This window comes from Brienomyrus brachyistius, chromosome 2, assembly GCF_023856365.1.
Source record: "Brienomyrus brachyistius isolate T26 chromosome 2, BBRACH_0.4, whole genome shotgun sequence".
Taxonomy (NCBI): Eukaryota; Metazoa; Chordata; class Actinopteri; order Osteoglossiformes; family Mormyridae; genus Brienomyrus; species Brienomyrus brachyistius.
Genome location: NC_064534.1, coordinates 3,059,932 through 3,082,339, shown reverse-complemented (window position 1 = coordinate 3,082,339; position 22,408 = coordinate 3,059,932). Strand labels below are relative to the sequence as shown.

Genomic DNA, 22,408 nt, shown 5'->3' with positions numbered 1-22,408 from the left:
AAGCATGAACCTAATAAGACAAATATTCAAATCAGTAGGTAATGCAGCATTACGAGCATTAGTACTGCGCAGTGCCAGCCGGAGGAGGCCGGGCTACCCGCCTGAGCCTGGTTTCTTTCAGGGTCTCTTCTTGTCTCTAATGGACTTCAGGCTCGGCACTCTGTTACATGCTTAGTGATGCTGCTGCTAGATTTGACAGACAGGCAAAGGAAATTGCAGGTTGACAGTAGCACTAATACACAAACATGCATTTAGACAGTAAAAAGACATTTGGACGTTAATAGTGATTGTAAATGACAGACAACAATAAACAACAAGAGTGCAAAGAATGTCGGGGAAGGTTTTCTATGGAATTTTGTAGCAACAGCACAGAAATAAATAATATTGCACAGTGGGAAAATTCATCAATGTTGTTGGAAGCACCATATAAATAAAACTGAATTAAATTATCCAAACATCCAAGGTAGGTTCTGGTGAATTTCGAATATAAGGTGAATTTGCCCCCCGTTTGTGATTATGAAGCACTACGATGCCACCTGGGGGTCCCATGCATGTAGCGCTGTGATTCCAGGAAAAGGCTACTGGGTCACTATGACAATAATGGACAATCATGCAAAGGGGCAAAAACTACATTTGATATTATCTTCTTCCCTTTATTGTATTAATTTATGGATCCATATAAAAATTCATCAAATGAATGACTTTGCATTTTTTATAAAAAAAATCTTGTGGGATAAGTGAGTTATCCCCAATCATGACTAACACTTATATAAAAATTCATATAAAATAATGGTAACAAAAATAAAACGGTGGCAAAAATATTTGTAGAAGTTAAACCCCCCCCTATGTAAAATACTTCAGTCGTAGATCCCTGACTTATTCAGCACACTGTCAATATTTGGCACAAGGTCCTCCTGATATTCCCACAGCTTTGTGTCCACAATCAGTTGCTCTTTGGTGAGTGTCCCCTGTAGAGGAACTCTGACATGTACAATTCTGCTCACACCAGCTGGAACTCTCAATGTGTCTCCGTAATTCTTCAGCACTGAATGCACTGATGTCTGCACCACTTGCCTGGGGTTTATGATCATCTTGGTGGGGTTGTAAACATGTTTCCTGTCAGGTTCCCGGTAGATGTGTTCCATGATGTTTATTCCTGGAACCTTTTCCCATTGTGCTAAATGGAACCGGCCCGTATCATCAAAGAGGGTTTTGGGGAAGATATGATTCTCGATGAGAAAGACTCCTACTGTGGGGTTTTGCCTTTGCAGGTCCTCCAGGAGATGCTCCAGTGTAGCGTGCTGATAAGGCATAATTATTTCATCAATGTCATTCAGCAGAAGATACTTGGATCTGTACATGTTTCTATAGATACAGTCGTTCAGAGTAGTTAACTGCCCATAGTAATGGAGGTCACCTTTATGCTGTTCAAAGTTCCAGCCCTTGGAGGGATTGAGGAACTGATCTATTGGCCATTGGAGGATTTCAAGTGTACCCTCCTCCCTGTAGTACTGCAGAACCTTATCGAGGTCTGGACCACAGCTGGTGTTATAGATGACCACTTTCTGTATGCCCAGGAGCTTGTACACTTCTATGGTCTGCACAAACTGCAGTACATTGTTATAAGATCCAAAGAGGTTGGAGATGCAGACAGTGAAGTTGTGTTTGAAGTTGTGCTCTTTCCTCTCTCTGTTTCGTATGGGAAGGAAGACCATATCTGGAATGTCTGAGGTGGATCTATTAATACTGATGGTGACATTTGTAGCATCACACTTTGGGTCAGTTTTACACAACAGGTCTGTGGTCTGGTAAGGGAACCCAAAATGATCACTGTGTATGTCGACCTCTGTTACTGTAACCAAATATTCTTGTTGAACACAACCAATGATACAATACAGTCTTCTGACATCATCCCTCCTAAATATGCTAATGATACGAATGGTTCCATCAATCCTGTGATCTTTGTAGGCAGAGACCAGGAAATGCTTTGTGTCCTTAATCGGCGTTATATTTTGTTCAGTCAAGTTCTTTACATGCTGATTACTCAGATCAACTGTTGGATGTAAAATATTTCCCCATAAATGTGGATATATAGTCAGATTCCCCCCTAAGGGAATTTTATAGACTATCCTATAGATTATACACATAATTCCAAGAAGTATTAATGACAAAAAAAAACTTTTTCTTGAACAAGTATTCTCCATGAAGTTGCAACTGAACGTTTGGAAACCTGGAGAGAGATAAGACAAAAAATCCTGATTACTGGCCAATTTAACGTTTGGCAGTTTCAAAACACAGAAGCTACATCGATTAATGTGATTAACTAAATACACTGAGACCATCGTTCTTCTATGATGCTAATATGAGCTGTTCCATGTATCCTGTGATCTTTGTAGGCAGAATTCAAAAAAGGTTTCATGTTCTTAATCAGTGTTATATTTTGCTCAGCCAACACACACACACACACACACACACACATACACACAGACAGGTTGTTTGTAATTATATCTTTGTGGGGACTCTACATTCATTTCTATGGGGAAAACTCTAATCCCAGCACGACGGCCTTAACCCCCCCAGCCCTAACCTTAAACATAAGTAACCAAACAAAATATGAGACTTTTGGCATTTTTACTTTTTTGACTGCATTCACAAATCTTTGTGGGGACCTGAAAAATGGTCCCTACAACGTCAAAATAAGAGGTTTTTATTACTTTGTGGAGAACATTTGGTCCCCACAATGTAATATAAACCTAATCCCCCCCCCACACACACACACAGACAGGTTGTTTGTAATTATATCTTTGAGGAACCAATGAGCTTGAAATGGGTGCAATGTCATTTCACTGCATTAAACAGGAAGAAGCCAACATGCACCCAGCCACACCTCATTTAAAATACACCACTCCTATGAGCGGGAAACGGGCGCAATGTCATTTCGATCCCCCAGTTAATAATCAAAAAATAACAATTTGTGCTATAATGTTTAATGTATTTTTGTTGTTGCTGAAACTGATTTAAAAACATATTAGTATCAACAAAGTATTGTTTGGAAACCGGTATCAAAATCAAGGTATAGTTCTGGTGTTGGTATCAAAACGATGCCCAAGCCTAGATTTCCACTGTTACTTTGAAGCAGTAACGCCTTCACATTCGTGGTTTCGTTTACTCATGAGTTAGCCCTGAGTAATTAAACGGGTTATTTTTGTAGCTTGCCAAACTCATGAGCCAAAAACAACCCTGAAAATGATTGTGCTGGCGTGCGGATAATTTGGTTGACAGACAGTGCATGTGACTCATGATAGTTTGGACCTGCATGTGTGAGAACGAGGTTGGAAAGAGGTAGAGATAGGGAGCATGTAACATACGTCCGTGTAACTTTACAGTTTAATAAAATAATAGTTCTGAATATGGGAACCTGCCTCTCTCTACTTCATTGTCGAGGTGTTAGACGTATATGGGTAGAGATAAACATGCATAAGTTCAACCCGCCACACAGTTTTAACTTGGCACACTGGGCCATATGGTTCCAAAAGTCATAGAAAAGCCCTGCAAGAGCTGAGCAAGAATCACTAATTCAGTGCTAGCAGAAATGAGCACATTACAGGCAGATTCATTGTCAGCATGAGGGACAAGGGACTGTCCCGGAAATTACACTTGAGAATGAACCTTACCTTGGAGACTGAGGACGTCCTGCAGCAGATTAGCCAGCAGGGGGAGCAGGCAACTGGCAGTGTGCAGGAACTGGTTCACAGGGACCCATGGAGAGCGGGCAAGTGATGCTGAAGGGACAGCAGACACGAAAAATAACTCGGGTAACAAGAACAACATAGAGAGTGCGGATGGTGCGATAAAACCGGACATGTTCACGCACTTAGCGCAAGTATCCAAGGGTGTCCCACCCCTCGAATAAGCCACGCGCAGTGCGCTTAGTCCGCACTGGCAAATACTACATGGGAGTTGCCTTTGGGTAAATATATAGACCAGAATGTTACGCATGAGTGATGACTGATGTTTACATTAGTCTGCCAGCTAATCAGTCCAACATGCCCCCAAAGAAGTTTCAATTTAAATATGCAAAGTTTTATAATGAATGTTTCAGGAAATCCCCGTGCATTACATCAGTTGACTTAAACCATGATGTAAGAAAATCAAATCAAATAAAAAAACTTTATTTGTCCACAAGGGGCAATTTAAGACACATAGAGAAGTGTTGCACAGACACAGAACCAGATAAATAGAAAAAAAAAATCAGAATAAAGTAATAATAATAATAATAGTAAAGAGATAAAATGATAAATGGTTATCAGTATATACATAAAATGTAAAATTGCAAGTAAATAAATTAACAGACTAACAATGATGCAAGATTGGGGAGGTCAGCAGGTAGTGGGAAATGAGAATATACTTCATGAGGTTTGCGGCATAAAGGCTGATAAAGGGTGATAGTAGCTTCAAGTTCACAAGTTGAACAGCCCTTGGAACAAAAGTGGCTCTTCTCCTTTGTGCGGGAAAGCAGCAAAAATGACATTTACTGACGTTCTGCCACTCACACTTACAACACACACACTGACTAGTACTACACACAGTGGGTGCACCACTATTTACAACAATGAACACTATACTATACATACTCCACAATAACAATACATGACAAACACACAGAGCTACTTACACTACTTACAGTATTTACACTGCTGGCACTAGTCCAGCATGTTGCTGCAATGCCCAACTGGTACCCCCAGCCCCAAATTATGGAAACTGCATACTATTTTTGGCGCCATAGCATGCAAAATTATGCAAATCATTGGTAAATTTAATGTTACTTATTTCTAGCATTAGTGTTTAATATAATTACATGTGCTTTGATAAATTATTGGCAGTAAACACAAAGATGAGCTACATATTAGTTTGATTGCAGCCCCCAGACAAGTATACTGAGTGACCTTGTCCCCGCCTACTCCATCTATGTCAGAGTCGTTAGCATTACGGGCTTGGCAGCTAGAACTGACGCTCTCTCCACCCGCAGTGTGAACGTCTGGTACGTACCACTCCAAGATGGTGGCAATGACAGCGGCAATAAGTGGAACAGCGAGACAAGGCACCCAGGCTTTCATATCTATGCCCAGGACTACATTAAAAGAGCAACTTCGTATGGAATCGTCTCTTTGGCCACTACTGAAATACCTTGGTGTCATGCCCTGCTTGTCCGATCCTCCCGGGTGCCACGCCCCCTCGCTACCTCGTGTGGAATCCCCGTGTTACCAGCTACTTCTAGTTGTCGTTAATTAGTCCTGTGTATTTAAGTCCGCGTTCGAGTATGTTTCCCCAGTCCGGTCACTGACGTTGTGATGTCGTTTGGTCCTGCTTGTCTGCCTGTTTGATTAAACCCCTAGTTCACCTGATTCTGTGAGTCTCGCTCCTGTTTCCTCGATCCGGTTTCCCGACAACCCATAACACTTGGTCTGCCAAGTGCCACAATACACATTTAAAATAATTTATAAATAAGTGCAACTGGGTGGTTTTAACAGGCTCACATTTTTTCCCTCTCGTCAGTAAAATAAACAGAATGTACGACTACTTTTCATACTATTATTATTATAAGTAGTATTGATGCACCAAAATGATTTTTTTTTACTGATACTGAATTCTAGTATTTTTTCAGCTGAAAACCACCTACCCATCTATCCCTCCATTTTTTGCTGTCTATCTGGAGTCAGATCGCTGGGGAAGCAGTCTAAGCAGGGATGCCCAGACCTCTCTCTCACCAGAGACTCTTTCAGCTGCACCAGTGGAATACCAAGGCGTTCCCAGGCCAGCTAAGAGATCTCCGAAATCTCTCCAGCATGTCCTGGGTCTGCCCCAGGGCCTCCTCCCTGTTGGACAAGCTAGAATCACCTCCCCAGGGAGCCGTCCAGGAGGCATCCTAAATAAATGCCTGAACCACCTCAACTGGCTCCTTTCAACGAGGAGAAGCAGCGGTTCTACTTTGAGCCCCTTCTCAATGTGCAAGCTCCTCGCCTTATCTCTAAGGCAGAGCCCAGACAACCTGCGGAGGAAACACATTTCTGTTGCTTCTATCTGCGAACTCATTCTTTCGGTAATTACCCAAAGCTCATGACCATAGGTAAGGGTTGAAACATAGATCGACTGGTAAATCTAAAGCTTTGCCTTCCAGCTTTACCATGACTGAACAGTACAGCGTCGGCATTATTTCAGGTGCTGCACCGATCCGTTTATCGGTCTCCTGCAAGGATTCAGGAAATATTCGTTCCACTGCCCGACTTTATCTCCATTTCAGGTCAACAGTTCTCCCTCCTTGCTTGAAATAGCATGAGTGAATCCCTGCTTCCTACTCTTGAGTCGCCTGACAGTTCGCCAGAATCTTTTCAATGCTGACCAAAGGTCCTTCTCCATGGTCAGCAATGGAGTCACAGAACATGGCCCATTCAGCCTCAGCAGCTCCTCACTCCCTCTTGATGCAAGAGAAGTACTGCTGGAGGTGTGAGCTTCAGATCTCCCGGACAGAGGCCTACCAGGTCTATCCGGCATCTTTCCCTGCCATCAGAACCAGGTCACCACCGGGTGGTGATCAATTGACAGCTCAACTCCTCTCTTCAAAACATACAGACACATATCTAAAGATACAATTATAAAATCCATCATTGAACTGCAGCCTAGGTTGCTCTGGTACCAGGTACACTTATGAACACACTTTATATTAGAACATGGTGTTCATTATGGACAAACTGCGTTTAGTACAGAAGTTCAATTACCGATCACCGCTCAGAATCCGATAAGGCAGGCTATTCCTCCCTGTCACACCCTTCAGGGATTCATTGTCATTGCCCACGTGAGCGTTAAAGCCCCCAGGAGAACAATGAAGTGCCCAGAAGGGGAGCCGTTCAGCAACAACCCCCCCCCCCCCCCCCCCAAGGTCTCCAAGAAGGCTGGGTACTCTGGACTTGTGTATATCAATTACACACAGACAACTGTCCCCCAGCTCCAAGTCGAATGGGCGGTGACCTACTCGTTCACCGGGCGGGACACCTCCCTCTCCCTCACTCTCACTTGTTCACTCCAACTTGCTGGTGCCGACCCAGGGGGCTTCAAGTAGACCCAGCCCTGCCTAGTGCCTCTCACCATGGTCAACTCCAGAGTGGAATAGAGTCCAGTGCCTCCCCAGGAGTTTGGTACCGGAGCCCAAACCATGCGTCGAAGTGAGCACAACTTTATCTAGTTGGTATCTCTCTACCTCCCACAGTGGCTCTAGCTCCGAACTATCCCACCAAAGAGGTTACATTTCTTGTACCAAGTGCCATGTTCCATAGCCGACGATCGGTCCATCAAGGCTCCCGCCCTCAACCGCCACATATCAACTATTCCACTTATTATACACTGTATTTTAAGATATTTTACTGACGGATTTCTAAAATAATGTCCTTCAAAACTAGTATTTTTTCCCATTAAGACCCATTGAAAATCAATGCATGTTCTGCCATATTGACAGCGACTTAACTTGTCAATGACAAAATAATTGTTAGAAAGCCCAATACTATCTGATACAATAACTATTATAGTTAATATATCCTGAGTTTTAAGATATTTTACTAATTAAAAAATGCCTTCTGAAATTAGTAGTTTTTCCCGTAAAGACCAGTTTACTCACTGGGGGCTTTGGCTGGGGATGCTGTAAAGCGCTTTGAGACAATGTAATATTGTGATAATGCGCTATACAAAAATAAATTCGTTGTTTGTTTGACTAGAGTTTTACACTATAGGAGTGCAGCAGAAAAAAATGCATGTTTTTTTAAGAACTATACGAGACAGAACGCGTATAATGTCAATTTAAGGCGGCACGGATCTTACGAATAGGAAACTGTCGAATAAGAAACGTCAGCCTCGTTTTTGTACTGTCGTGCATTTGACTTTAATTTGATTTAATCTATCGAAAATAGGGTTCTTTTAATAAAAATAAATCTTTTTTACTTTCTCGTTCACTTTAAAAATGTGATCCTAATTATTAATTATTTAAACAAAAAAAAGTATTATCGAAAGCTCAAGAATTTAGTTTAATATACTACAGAGACGTAAAGAAATAGAGTATCGAACAAAAAACTGTCACTGTTTACCCTTTGTCCCACTTAACGATGTGATTTTTTGCACGCGTCCTGTATACAAGTTCAAATATAATATATACAGTTTAATATATACAGTTACATAACTGTACGCATAAATAGCACTACAAAAACAAGAAGAATCGCTCGGCGGTGTAGGTATAGGTAACAAACAGTGATACACACCTTCAGATATTCGAGTACATGAATTTCAGCCGAATTCTTTAAGATTTATAATTACTACTAAATCTGGAAGTGCGATATAAAAACACTTCCTTGAATTTCTTCGGAATGAGGTAACTAGAAAGTCACTGATCTGAGAGCAGCGTTACTCCGGGCCAGCTGCGTAGGGAGGGGGAGGGGGAGCTGCATGTAACTCCCAATATTTAAGTTGGCTCCATTCACCCATCGCTCCCCCATCCCCCTGTTACTTTATTTGCCAAAATAAATACTAATTTGTTTGATAATCTCGCATCACAAATACAGTTGCAGTTTTTAAATATAACGTAATATGACGGGGGGCGGACCTATTGTTTAACGGGGTGAGTCACGGGGTCTGACGTTGTTTGAAAGTTATCTGCTGAAAATGGCTGTTCCTCTGACATAAAAGAGAAATGCAGATGTTACACATCCCTTTGAAGTAAATAACCTTGTAAGTACTTTACCAAACAATAACACGCGATTAGCTCAAGACACATTTAAGTCTTATAAGCATTATACCTAACCCTAACTGGCAAATCAAATGCATCGTGGCGGGCAACGATCAAAGACGTAGATTTATTTTTTTTTTTTTTGGGGGGGGGGGGCAGTTTTCACCTAAAGAACCTCTACACTCCCTGGGTAGCAACATATAAACCTGCCCCCGGGGGACGGACCTGCGAGAAAAGAGAAAATAGGCGAGCGGGTTTGTATGTAAACTTAACTCACTGGAGACCTCGTAGCATAACCAACCTTTAATATCAGACTATATCAACTAGTGGAATTTAATCGTCTCATGTCGGTAAGTGTTTATAAAGATTATCCTATTAGATTGCGCGAATTTGGCTAGGTAACGGCATAGCACAGATAGCAACGCTGATAACGGGCAGACCCCGGAAAAGATAGTTTGCAGTCAGCAATTTCGGATTCCGTTTGATTTACCTGGACAGCGCAGTGAGGTACAGTAATGAACGGAGTGTCCATTTTGTTACTGGTGAGTTGTAATTCGGATGACGTCACCCACCCCGAAATATGCCGATTTTGGCCTTTTATTTTCAAATGCGAATAAAAAAAAACTTCACCATATAAACACGTCCAACCAGTCTCAAACTGACCAGTCGGAAAAAGCCAAAGGGCCTCACACAATTTAGATTTTTTGGTAAGGGCATGAAATCAGCCTTGTTTTTTCATTGCCAATTTACCAGGGAACGTCGGAGATGTCATACGTTGCTCGGATGCAGGAAGTTCGATGTTTTTTTTCCAGTGTTAAAGAAAGAATTCATATAAACAAAATTTATAACAAGTGTTCAGGACCATAAAAAGCTATATTTTGTTCAGACAAAACGGACTGAGCCATTTTATTTTTAGCACATGTAAAATATTGCAATGGCCGAGCTGGCCGAAGAGGAGGGACAAATTAGGAGGGGGAGAAAAAGAAAGAAAAGAAAAGGAGGAGTAAGTGAGAAAGATAAGTCAAGAATGATAGGACTAAAGTAGAAAGCATAAAATCTCCAATTGCTGCATCTGTAAAGGAGAGGGAAGAAAAAAAGGCAAAAAATCATCAGCATCTAAAAGAAGTGCAAAAATAACAGAAACAAAAATAAACAATAAAGTAAAACAGCTATACAAACATACAAAATTGTTGTGTGTGCGTTTGTTATGTTTAGCTCATAGAAATTTTATTTTGTCCTTAGGAAGAAAAGTAGCTGAATTATCGCTAATGAAGGCTTCCATATGTCAAACCCCAAGATGTCACTGCCTGACCATGCCTGTTGAAATTAACTAGAATGTCACCAGCTACAGCAGGCTAGCAAGTTCATTCACAAGCTGTAGAGCACAGCACTGCAGTTTGCTAATCGCTCTATTTTTATACCCTATACTGACATTAAGTGAAAAACATAGGCCTATTTTACTAACTACTTTACATTAAGGCAATTTGCACTGATCACCAAAGCAGCTTCGTTCCTTAGATTACTGCCAAAGATGGTGATAGGCTATATTTAAAAGATAACAGTCAGCAAAAAGAGTCCGAAAAGGGAGAAGAAAGATATTTTTGTCTCTCTGTGGGGCTGGTTACTATTGTGATACTGTTTTTTTCCGTTTGTATGGTTAATTGTGTTTGTATACCACTGCTGGAAGGGGGTATGCGCCATTTTTTTTGGTTGCCTCCTTTGTACCTGTTTTGATGTAGTCAGGGAGATAAGGGAGGGTAGCTGTAAGTGTTTTTACTTTCTTTATTTTGGTAGGTAAGTGTAGTGTGTGTTGGGTGGAGGCAGTTTGGGGTTTCTCTTTGTTATTTTGGCCGGCTTGCCCCTGGAGATGCCCCTGGTAAAATGGCCGCCACCTCATTGTCATTTACGTGTACTTTGACTATGACTTAAGCTTAATACAACCCATCTATGAATACAGCCCATTAACAGGGGCACAGCTGGGGTGCAATGGCTGTTGCCTCATTAATCACAAGCGATTTCCGTTTTCCGCGACCACACCCCCCGCTTGCTAGTGACCTGTGATTGGACAGTGATTACATTTCCTAGTGGCACAATTTTGGCATGTGCTTTCCAAAACTGAGCTGATGCAGCAGAGCAAATATTTGCATTTTGGTGTGATGTGGCCCAATTTCATCAATAAACTGTGTGTAATATGAACCCTTCTAATTGTTTTTCTGGATGGTACACTTATTAGTGGAGATCACATAAGTAGTAGGACTACTTCTAGCCTTAACCAAATAAGGGCCAGAGAACTTTGTGTGAAGAGAGGAACCAGGGGATGGTAACAACCCTAATACCTGGTCACCTGGATGGAATTCACGAAAGACAGCATGCTGATCATAGCGTCTCTGAGTCTGGCTAGCAGCCTCACATACAGCCTGTAACTTGCCACGAAATTTCTCAACATAAGAAAGAACATTCATCTGAACTGGCTTTTCCGCCAACAACTGATCTTTAAAAAGCTTTAATGGTCCACGCTCAGAGTGTCCAAACACTTGCTCTAGGACTAAAACCAGTTGACTCCTGCACCATTTCAGGCATAGCAAACATAAGCAGGGGAAACTCTTCATCCCACTGACCCATGATCACACTCCAGGCTAAAACTCTGGCATCTCTCCAGAGCCCCTTCAGATTGTGGATGAAACGCAGATGATGTTTTATGCTCAATATGCAAGCTTTGTAATATCTGGGCGAACAATGTGGATGTAAAGTTGGAACCTTGGTCAGACTGAATGATTCTTGGTAACCCAAACACAGAGCAAAGGTGCAGAATAGCTCGGGAAACAGACTTGGCAATGATTGTCCGCAAGGGAACCTGGTAGCCAAACACGTTACGGTAAGTATATATTGCTTTCCTGATTTAGCTTTCAGGAGGGGTCCTACAAAATCAATTAGCAAACGGTCAAAGGGCTCCCCCACAGCAGGTATGGGATGGAGAGGGGCCTTAGGGATGACCTGGTTATGTTTCCCTACCACCTGACATGCATGACTTACAATGTACACCGGCTTTCAGTCCAGGCCAAAAGAAATGACGAAGAATGCGATGTTAGGTCTTGCTAATACCTAAATGACCTGACATCACATGGTCATGTGCCAATTCCAGCACATAGCACCTGAAAACTGCAGGTACAACAACCTGATGAACACTGTCTCCCCCAATGCCACTAAGTGGGGACCACTTTCTACATAACAAATGATCAAGTACATAATATCCACTTGGACACTCTAGTTTTTCCTGCTCCATCTTTGACGAGAAGAAGTGTTTTAAGGTTGGATCCTCTCTGATGCCTTCCAAACATCTTTTTTGACATTAGTGTCAAAGAACTTATAAATAGTTCCTGGTCACTGGAATTCACTTGGCTCTTAGAACCTTGTGATTTGGAGAGGTCTGAAGTACACCTTTCAGGTTCCTCAAATAAACTGAACAACTCTAGATCCTCACCATATTTCTTTGCTTGAGCACGGGTCAACACACAAGTGGGTAAAACAGAGGGGTATGCCCTTGTCAAACCATCATCAGACCTAACGGGGATCGTAACAACCTCAGGCAGGGGAAACACTTTCCCAGCAGCAACATCGTTCCCCAACATAACATCAACACCTTTAACAGGGAACTCACTCAGAACGCCCAACCGTGTGAACCCTGAAGATAAAGATGACTCAAGAAGCATTTGATGTAAGGGCACCCTTAACGGATTCAAGCTAGAACCTTGGACAGTCACGTGAACCACAAAAGGACTTTTCTGTGAAATTAAGCACTTTGTCCAACACAAAGGACTGTGCTGCTCCGGTGTCACGCAATATTTTAACAGCAACCAGTCTATCCGCTTCAGAGAGAGATAATAACCCATCCACCATGAATGGCTTGAGCGTTTCCTCAATGTCAGTATTACACACCTGCACATCAACACTACCAACAGACTTAGGCTGAGATATTTTTCTCCAAGCACCACAGTCTGCAATTAAATGATCTGGCTTTTCACTATAAAAACACAATCGCCTCCCCCGACCACCAAGGGTGAGGAGCACTAACCTCTCGCTCATCACGGTTAGCTGAATACGGTCACGACCATTTGCAGCAAAAGCAGACCGTCCAATAAAAACAGACTTAAAACAGTTTTATGTGTCAGCACAAACTCATCAGTCAAAACTGCTACATCAGAGAGCGAGGCCACCTTTTGCTCATTCAAATGCACCACTGTTGGCTCGGGTAAGCAATTCCTGAAATCCTCTAACAAGATCAACTCTTTTAGCTGCTCCATACTAACCACCTTAGAAGTGCTACACCACTTATCAAACAATCCTGACTTTTCACGGGCAAATTCTACGTAAGATTTCATGTGGGATCGAATCTTTTGCCGGTAGGCCTCTGGTACAAGCTAATATGTGCGAAGGACCGCTGGTTTTACCACATCATAATCGATACTCTGTTGTATGCTTAACGAGGAACAAACCTCTTGAGCTTTACCAACTAACTTGCTCTGCAAGAGCAAGGACCACATGTCTCGTGGCCAGTGTAGAGTGGCAGCTACACGTTCGAAAGCAGTAAAATAGGAATCCACCTCTGACTCTCTCAATGGTGGCACTAGTGTAACGTGTTTACTTATATCAAAGACCGGATTAGGTGTCTGTGCTCGGGTAGCTGTGTCTGCCGCCGCAGTGCGATAACACAATAGCTGTGTATCATGCTTCTGACGTTCAATTGGCAACTCGGTGGCGGTGGGGTTTAATGGCACAGTCTCAGCCTCGGGAGGAGATGCAGGTTCTATGCCTCGAACAGGAGCCGTCGCTGTGGCCCCCACCAATGGCAAAGCTCCCACTGCTTCATAAGCAACACCTGGCTCACTTCTCTCAGGAGAAACCCCTTCCCCAACTAATTTTTCCACAATCAGGCTTCGAATCTCGGCCTTGCGTGCTGCCCGAAGAAACTCCACATTGTAGAATCCAGCCACCAACTCCAAGTCGGCCTTCTTACATGAATGCGAGTCCTCCAGAGATGGCTGCAGTACAAAAGTCTCCAAGGAGAATGGCATTTTCAGACCAGGGTGAACACCAAAGCACACACAATACCACAAGGCTGGCAGCTACAGCGGGGAAAATAAATACTGAACGCGTTGTTTTTCTCAGTAAATACATTTCTAATGGGGCTACTGACATACAATTTACACCAGATGTTGGTAACAATCAAAGTAATCCACACATACAAAGAAATAAAAACAAATAAATCCACAAATTAAGTTACAGTGAGGGAAATAATTATTTGAGCATCTGCTTAAATGACAATGATGGCTTGATACCTGTTAATACTTAATTAAGTATTACTTGTGTTGTGTTAGTGCACATGTACTTGACCTAATTTCTTGCTGGCTTGTAGGGGATCAAATACCTATTTCCCTAGATAAATGACAAATTGGTTTGCAACTATTACATAATGATTTTTACTTGCTTGTTTTGTTAATAATCTATCTTTTGCTGTTTAAATAAACATACCAGTGAAATTACTTCTCAGTTCTTTATTAATGGGTCAACTTAAGAATTCAGCAAATGGGTCAAATACTTATTTCCCTCACTGTATGTGTAATAAAGTGAAATGACACTGGGAATAAATATTGAACACGTGAAGAAAAGGAGGTGCAAAAGGGTACAGAAAGCCAAGAAACCAGCTGAAATCTGTCAGTATTTAGAAAACAATCCTGCCCCCTATCAGTGCAAATTAATATCAACTGGTTTAGTCCTAATCGATGGCCTATAAAAAGGTTTCTCATTACCAAGGTGTCACGCAAGAAGCATCTCATGATGTGTAAAAGCAAAGAGCTCAACCAGGACCTTCTCAAACTGATTGTTGCGAAACATACTGATGGCTTTGGTTACAGACGTATTTCTAAACTTCTGAATGTTCCAGTGAGCATAATCCGGAAGTAGAAAGAACATAATTTCACCATAAACCGACCACGACCAGATGCTCCTCACAAAACTTCTGACAGAGGAGTCAAAAGAATAATCAGAAGAGTTGTCCAAGAGCCAAGGACCACTGGCGGAGAGCTTTAGAAAGACCTGGAATTAGCAGGTACAGTCTTTTCAAAGAAAACAATTAGTAATGCACTCAACCACCATGACCTGTATGCCTGTATGTCTGTATGCTTATACGCCTGTACGTCTGTATGCCTGTATGTCTGTACGCCTGTACGTCTGTGCGCCTTTATGCCTGTATCTCTGTACGCCTGCATGTCTGTACGCCTGTATGTCTGTACGCCTGTATGCCTGTACGTCTGTACGCCTTTATGCCTGTATCTCTGTACGCCTGCATGTCTGTACGCCTGTATCTCTGTACGCCTGCATGTCTGTACGCCTGCATGTCTGTACGCCTGTATCTCTGTACGCCTGCATGTCTGTACGCCTGCATGTCTGTACGCCTGCATGTCTGTACGCCTGTATGCACGCTCACCATGCAAGACTCCACTGCTGAAGAAAAAGTATGTTGAGGCTCGTTTAAGGTTTGCTGCACAACATTTGGAGAAGCCTGTGAAATACAGGGAGAACATAGTCTGGTCAGATTAGATCAAAGTTGCACTCTTTGGATATTATAGCACACACCATGTTTGCAGGAGAAATGCCACTGTACATCACCACAAGAAGACGACACCAACAGTGAGGTTTGGGGGTGGAAGCATCGTGGTGGGGGCTGGTCTTCAGAATATGGTGCTGGCAGACTTCATATAATTGAAGGAAGAATGAATGGAGAAACGTACCGAGACATTCTTGATAAGAATCTGCTGCCATCTACCAGGGAGCTGAAGATGAAATGAGGGTGAACATTTCAGCAAGTCGATGATCCCAAACACGGAGCCAAGGAAGCTCTCAGTCAGTTTCAGAGAAAGAAAGTAAAGCTGCTAGAATGGGCCAGTCAGTCACACGACTTGAATACAATTGAAAATCTATGGAAAGAACTGAAGACCAGAGTTCATAGGAGAGGCTCCGGAACCTTCCAGATATGAAGACAGTTTGTGTGGAAGAATGGGCCGAAATCCCAGCTGAGTAATGCATGTGACTGGCTTCTCCATACAGGAGGCGTCTTGAAGGTGTCATTACCCATAAAGGCTTTTCTACAAAGTATTAAATAAATTTCAGTAAGCGTGTTCAATACTTATTCCCAGTGTCATTTCACTTTATTACACATAACTTAATTTGTGGATTTATTCGTTTTGATTTCTTTGTATGTGTGGATTACTTTGATTGTTACCGACATCTGGTGTAAATTTCATGCCAATAGCCCCATTAGAAATGTATTTACTGAGAAAAATGTTGAAGCGTTCAATACTTATTTTCCGCACTGTAAATAGAGGATCCCACAGAGTCAACAATTTGCAGACGCTAAGCAAACACATAAGAATTCCGGACGAGCTTCCACTTGTTACGTCTCCAGGATAGGATACGTAAGAAACCACACCAGGTTCATACAGAAAACACCTCACACTTCAACTGTCTTAAGTGCGGTATATTTATTGTGCCTGGCCTTCCACATACCTATCATACAACAGATGTATTATATAAAAAAGGTCATGCCATCTCTCCAGGGGCAAGCCGGCCAAGATAACAAAGAGAAACCCCAAACTGCCTCCACCCAACACACACTACACTTACCTACCAAAATAAAGTAAAAACACTTACAGCTACCCTCCCTTATCTCCCTGACTACACCAAAACAGGTACAAAGGAGGCAACCAAAGAAAATGGCGCATACCCCCTTCCAGCAGTGGTATACAAACACAACCATACAAACGGAAAAAACAGTATCACAATGAAAAAAATATATCACAATAGTACCCAGCCCCACAGAGAGATAACAAAAAGGCCAGCACAAAAATATCTCTCCTCTCCCTTTTCAGGCTCCTCTTGCTGACTTTTATGACCTTCCAGCAAAAGGGGCTTCTTGATGTCATAGCGCCCCCTGTAGGCAGGAGAGGAACAGGCAGAGAGAGAGAAAGAGGGAAGGAGAGACTACGGGCAAGCCCATGACACTGTAAAATGCAATTAGTTGACTTTACTTAAAAAAGCATGCAAACCGATTGCCTTGAAAAGTTTTAGTAAATGTACTTATTCAGCTCAAGTAATGTGGACTAGGATTTGTTTGTTATAATGACCAATATTTCACAAGTTTACTACACCTCCACGGGGTCACATTATTTTGAAGTACAGTAAAGCAAACTGCAAATGTATTTCAAATCACATATTTCTTCAAGTTGGACTAACTAAAGTAGTATTAACTATTACTCAGTATTTCTAGTTCAATTTACTCAAACTAGAAATCAGATTCACTTGGTAAAACGATGTTAACCGATTGATTTAATTGATTAAAAAGACCAAGTAAAGTTTTCTGGTGTGATTTCAGTACTACACAAAACAGATTTCATATTCCTACAATAAACATCAACATGTTTTTATCCTAAACCAAGAATTAAAACAGTGAGACAGGTACAGATAACTCCATTTATTTTTCCCTTACTGTTTACATCCAACCACACGGCATCCAATTTAATAGAAAAAAATACAATTTTAAATAAAGATGAGCAATAATTTCCACTTTTCCTGATATTATTTATTCAATTTCAGCTGTTGCCTTCAGTATATTCTAGTATGCAAAAAAAAACCAAATCTGTCGTTTGATCACGTCTGTCACATTGCCATCTTGTGAAAATAATAAATAATGTCTTGCCCTGTAATTATCAAGTAGTCCTTCATGGCATCAAAAATAAGATATCAAAGTGCACAGTCATGTAGACATTGCCCAAAGAAAATCATATTAAAACAGTTCGAAATCATTTAAACAAATCAAATAAAACATTCTGAATCGCAGAATTCTTGTACATCCCTGGTACACCATAATGAAAATTAAATCAGGGTTTTGGTTGTATTTGTAAATCAGATGGCCATAACGACATGAAAATCTAACTCAAAAGGACATTTTTTAGTGTCTGCAGTTTTGGCGAAAGCTTGTTCTGTCCCAAACCAAGCAGTACTTTTTGAATGAAGCTGAAAGTATTTTTCATGGACTTGGGATACTCTAAATGCAAGGAATACGACAGGCCAAACAGGAGACAAAGTGTGGAAGGTTGTAGAGATCACCCATTACAATCTTTCCCTCAACAACGACTGCAGTCTCGACTGCACCAAGGATGGAGCTGATCTGGAGAGCATTGAGGTGTATCTTCACTGATTAAAGTCAGCACCCTTACAAACATCTGAGTGAAGGCCTCTTCATTCTCTGAATCCTGCATAGGAAAAAATTGAGAAAACCACCAATATAATATAATGTTTCACCTAAACAAGAACATGCTAGAAACTGTAAACAAGTCATCCAGCCATGTTACTTTGACCTTTTTCCCAATACTGATGCCTTTCTTTGTAACTGTATAGACTTACGGCAAACTGCAAAGCTACTCTTAAGCAGGGCTTTAGTTACACCAGAACTTACAAAGCAAGTCTTGTAAAAGTCATCAGGTTCATCGCCAAGTAGAACAGGGAGGCTTTAGAGAACAAGAAACCTCATTGCTGTCACATCTGGCTTCTAAGGAATAAGAACAATTTAAGTTCAAGAATTAGCAATATTTACATTATAGTCCTGGAAAGAAAACATGCCGGCAGTTGTTAGTTTGATAGTCCAAGACTGTTTAGGTAAACAAAGGTAAAACAAAACTAAAATTGACTAACCCCAACATCAACTTGCTTCAGTAACTCAATCAATGTCTGCCCGACATTTCCTCTCTTAGACTTGAAGATTGTGACAAAGCGTGGTGTGTATCAGACCAAGGCAGCAAAAAAGTCACTGACAGATAAAATAACAATGAACAGGTATATAAACGTCCCATGCTCACTTGTTTTTCGGTAGAAAGAGCTGGCCACCTCTCCATCACTGCCTGCACTGGGGCTCCAGTCTCTACAATCTCCCGTCTATGCAGTGGGAAGCTCTGCTCCATCTTTGATGCAATGGCAGTTGCACTGCGGTTCATTTTTCTCATTTCTTCAGCCAGGGCTGTCCTCTCAGCCTCCATGCTCTCTTCATTCTGCCCATCTGGGAGACCTGGTAAATAATTCACCTCGAACCTCTCTGACCTTCTGCGGCCTTCAAATGCCATTCCTGGAACACCTTGTTTGTTTCCATTTATACCAACATCTACACACCCTGTTCTTCTCAATTTAGTGCGGTAGTTCCCCATTTATTTTGTAAATAGTTGGTATACCGTATTGTTTAGAGAATAAATACGAGAAAAATAAGTTTGTACATGTTCGGTAGAAAAACACATATGATAAAACAGGATATTTCAAATACAAGGACATATAGAAAATGTAATTATAAATATAGAAAATATTATTATCTGTCAGTCTCTCTGGCGAACAGTGCTCGGTAAATTTCAGTTGGGCTTTTTAGAATGTTCTGGAAGTTTTTTTTTCCTCGAGTATATTTAGGGCAGCTTACTCTATAGCTGTCTCCCGATACAGACATTACGAGATGCACAAGAGCGCTAACAGACATGTTGAAGGCAGGAAGTGGAATGTGGCATTAACAGGTAGTTAATACAGTAACTTGTTTGAATAAGGCTGATGAAAGCTGGCTGACTTACCTTTGATTGGTTATGAAAATGGTAAAAACATTATTGCTTAACGTTACCATTACAATGTTATCCACAAATGACAACAGCGGCCGGAGCCGGGGGGGTGTTCCCCAACCATTTTGCTTTTATAGTATGGGTCACATCCAATAATATCTACTTTCTCTTTATTTGTTTTTATTTCATTTAGTTTGCTTTTTATGGCATTTAATGTAGCGTTATTTCACGTCATTGTATGCAGTGTACTGAATATGACTGGTGTGACAATATAGGCCTACTGGCTTGCATTCACACTCTCCAAGTACTCCTTACATTAACTGACAATGCACCAAGATGACAACACGAGGTGATTCCACAATACGTTTGAATCCCTCCTATACAAAAGGTTGCCATCTCTCACGCATCTGGCGTGACACTCACGCTCACACAAGAAATGTTACGGTAAATCTATATTATGTGCACGTGTGTGCAGACTTGTCTCAAATTGGAAATCTCAAGCCAGCCAGCTGACCTAAGTTGGCAATCCTGTATACAAGATTATTTGAAGTGAACTTTACTGTGTTTTTCTCCATGGAAGTAACAGCAACTCGATAAAATCTAGTAAGAATTGCAAAAACTTAAACTTAAGTAATGTCAATAAATGTATTTAATTTGAGATAACTATAAGTATTTACAGTGCATAGTTGAGCACTGAAGAATGGGCCATTCAGTGAAAGCAGTGAAATGACGGTCTTGCTTTTCACTGTGTTACGCTCTCCTTGCGACACTCACTGAAAAACACTGCCTCTTGAGTACTGCATTTCCACTTGGCACGGTTTCTGCGTGCTGCGCCCTGCAAAACAATAAGTTCCGTCAATTGTTTTCCTCCACGTGCCAAAGTCCTGTTTGCATTTCAAGGTGGCACCAAAGTGCTCCATAACATTGGGGCACCAACAGTAATTTCACTTTGAACTGTCAATTTGCTTCCCGCACCCAGACCCATTCAGTGACTTGGCATCACACCCTTACTCATAAGAACCCGACAATCACAGCCTGTAACTTATGTTTGTAGCATAACTAATTAATAAAATACATTGTAATCTTTTTCAAATAAAAACACTTAGCGGTAGCCAGAGGCTAAAACAAATTGTCATTCTGAAAGAGCAGGTCTAACCAGCTCCCAGAATTCTAAATTCCCTGGGTCTGTCTACGTATCAAGGCACCTGGAAGCATTTCAAACTTTCATATTTATGAGGGGTATTCCTGAAAGTGAGTAGTGGTCCTTCTTTTTAAAAAGGAGGACCAGAGGGGAGATCAGTGCTGGCCAACACATCAGGTGACACAGACGGCCGTTGAGAAGGTGCCGAATTAGCAGGCCGTATATGTTCCTGGCAGGTGGGTGGGGGGGGGTGGGGGGGGGGACGCCACATAAGCTTCAAGCGGCGCTGCCTGTCAGCCTCCCCCATGGTGGGTCACACGCCCTGATTTGGTCGAGTTTGACGTGTTCCTGGGTGAAAAAGGGAGGGGCTTGCGTTTCACTTCTTTATCTAATCACAGTCTTCATTGTATGACATCACCACAGGTGAGGTGCATAGATTTGTGACAAACCCGTTTTATTGTGTTTGACTTTTGTTAAGGGGTGTATCATAGATAAAAACATAGACACATGCTGTACGGGCAAATCTTCATTTTTTTTTTATGATAATAATAATCATGTTAACACCAAGAAGGCTTGAACTGCTGACATTACACTCATAGTCACAGAGGCTTACCATGCTGAGGGATACACCATCCCCAGCTCAATGGTGGGAAGCACTGAGTTTGAAAATGAGAAAAAAAAACAGACCACTGTGATGTCATACAGTGTGGACTGAGTGGTTAAAGACAAAACACAAGCCCCTCCCTTGTTGAATCCAGGAACACATTCAGAGTGTCCCCCAATGGACCTATTATTCAGGAGGAAGAAATGTGGTTTGCAGTCTGATTTGAGCCAATATGCTCACAGCCGTTAAAGGATCCATGGGCGTCATTATATTAAGTATTGCATTGACTCATCCTGCCCTAACTCTAACCTATCACAGAACCTGTCCTTGACCCTTTACAGTTCACCTACAGAGCCAACCGCTCTGCAGATGAAGCTATGAACTTCAGCCTCCATCACAAACCTCAGCACCTAGATAGGCCCCACACCTACGTCTACCACTGTTTGTGGCCTTCAGTTAGGCATGTAGCACCATCCTCACAGGCCTCCTGTTCACTAAGCTGCTACATCTCCAAGCACCCTACCCATCTCTGATTGGATCACTGATTTTTTTATCCAACGTGAAGCAGCAGGTTTGTCTTGCCACTTACCTGTCTGCCCCCCTCCTCCTCCACCACCAGCACCGGCGCTGTACAAGGCCGTGTTCTTTCTCCGTACCTCCTTACACCAATGACTGCACCTCACACCATCCAGCCATCAAGCTTGAAATTTGCTGATGACACCACGGTCCTTGACCTCCTCAAGAGCAATCAGGAGTCGGCCTGCAGGGATCTGGTGACATAGTTGGCAGCATGATAATAACCTGGAGCTTAACCGACAAGATTGGAGATAATCACTGAGTTTTGCAAATCGCAACCTGCACAACCTCCACTACTCATCAGCTCATCAAGCCAGCAGTTAAAGTTGACGCGGTCAAGTTCTCGGGAACTACAATCAGCAGAGACCTGAGATCTAAGATAGGAGACTCACTCCACCACCATCACCAAACAAGCTCACCAGGGAATGTTTTTGCTCCGGCTGATGCTGAGACTTAACATCTCTCCCGATGTCCAAACCCAGTTCAACAGAGCTACTTATCTATAGAGGCGTTTATCACTTTGTGGTACCCATCATGCACTGCTGCAGTAAAACAGGCTGGAATGTATCATGCGAACAGCCAGGAGGCTAATAGCCAGGAGCAGGTGCATGTGAGTGTTCTGCATGACGTGAGGACCAGTAAGCAGACCAGCAAGATTGTGTCGGACCCATGCCACC

At 42.0% G+C, this 22,408-nt stretch overlaps 1 protein-coding gene and 2 long non-coding RNA genes across 4 annotated transcripts; 1 reads left to right on the top strand and 2 right to left on the bottom strand.

Annotated features, from left to right (window-relative positions):
• Positions 1–628: 628 nt before the first annotated feature.
• LOC125714345 (beta-1,4-galactosyltransferase galt-1-like) lies at positions 629–9,498 on the bottom strand. 2 transcript variants are annotated; one of them, XM_048984876.1, is made up of 3 exons: positions 9,258–9,498; positions 3,675–3,782; positions 629–2,230 (listed from the first exon to the last, which is right to left on the bottom strand). In XM_048984876.1, exon 3 carries the CDS (start codon positions 2,202–2,204, stop codon positions 858–860), a length of 1,347 nt encoding a protein of 448 aa, XP_048840833.1. In that variant the 5' UTR covers positions 2,205–2,230; positions 3,675–3,782; positions 9,258–9,498; the 3' UTR covers positions 629–857. The 2 variants fall into 2 exon arrangements, with proteins under 2 accessions (XP_048840833.1, XP_048840824.1); XM_048984867.1 differs by lacking the exon at positions 9,258–9,498 and adding an exon at positions 8,304–8,670.
• On the top strand, positions 8,686–10,965 carry LOC125714527 (uncharacterized). The gene is made up of 2 exons (XR_007383769.1): positions 8,686–9,117; positions 10,010–10,965. It is a non-coding gene; the product is annotated as an uncharacterized LOC125714527 (long non-coding RNA).
• Positions 10,966–16,368: 5,403 nt separating this feature from the next.
• Positions 16,369–19,492, bottom strand: LOC125714521 (uncharacterized). The gene is made up of 3 exons (XR_007383768.1): positions 18,679–19,492; positions 18,279–18,371; positions 16,369–18,075 (listed from the first exon to the last, which is right to left on the bottom strand). It is a non-coding gene; the product is annotated as an uncharacterized LOC125714521 (long non-coding RNA).
• Between the last annotated feature and the right edge of the window lie 2,916 nt (positions 19,493–22,408).

What these genes read in the sequence shown, in the direction of transcription:
- LOC125714345 (XM_048984876.1), bottom strand. Translation starts at nt 2,204, where the DNA reads ATGGAGAATACTTGTTCAAGAAAAAGTTTTTTTTTGTCATTAATACTT.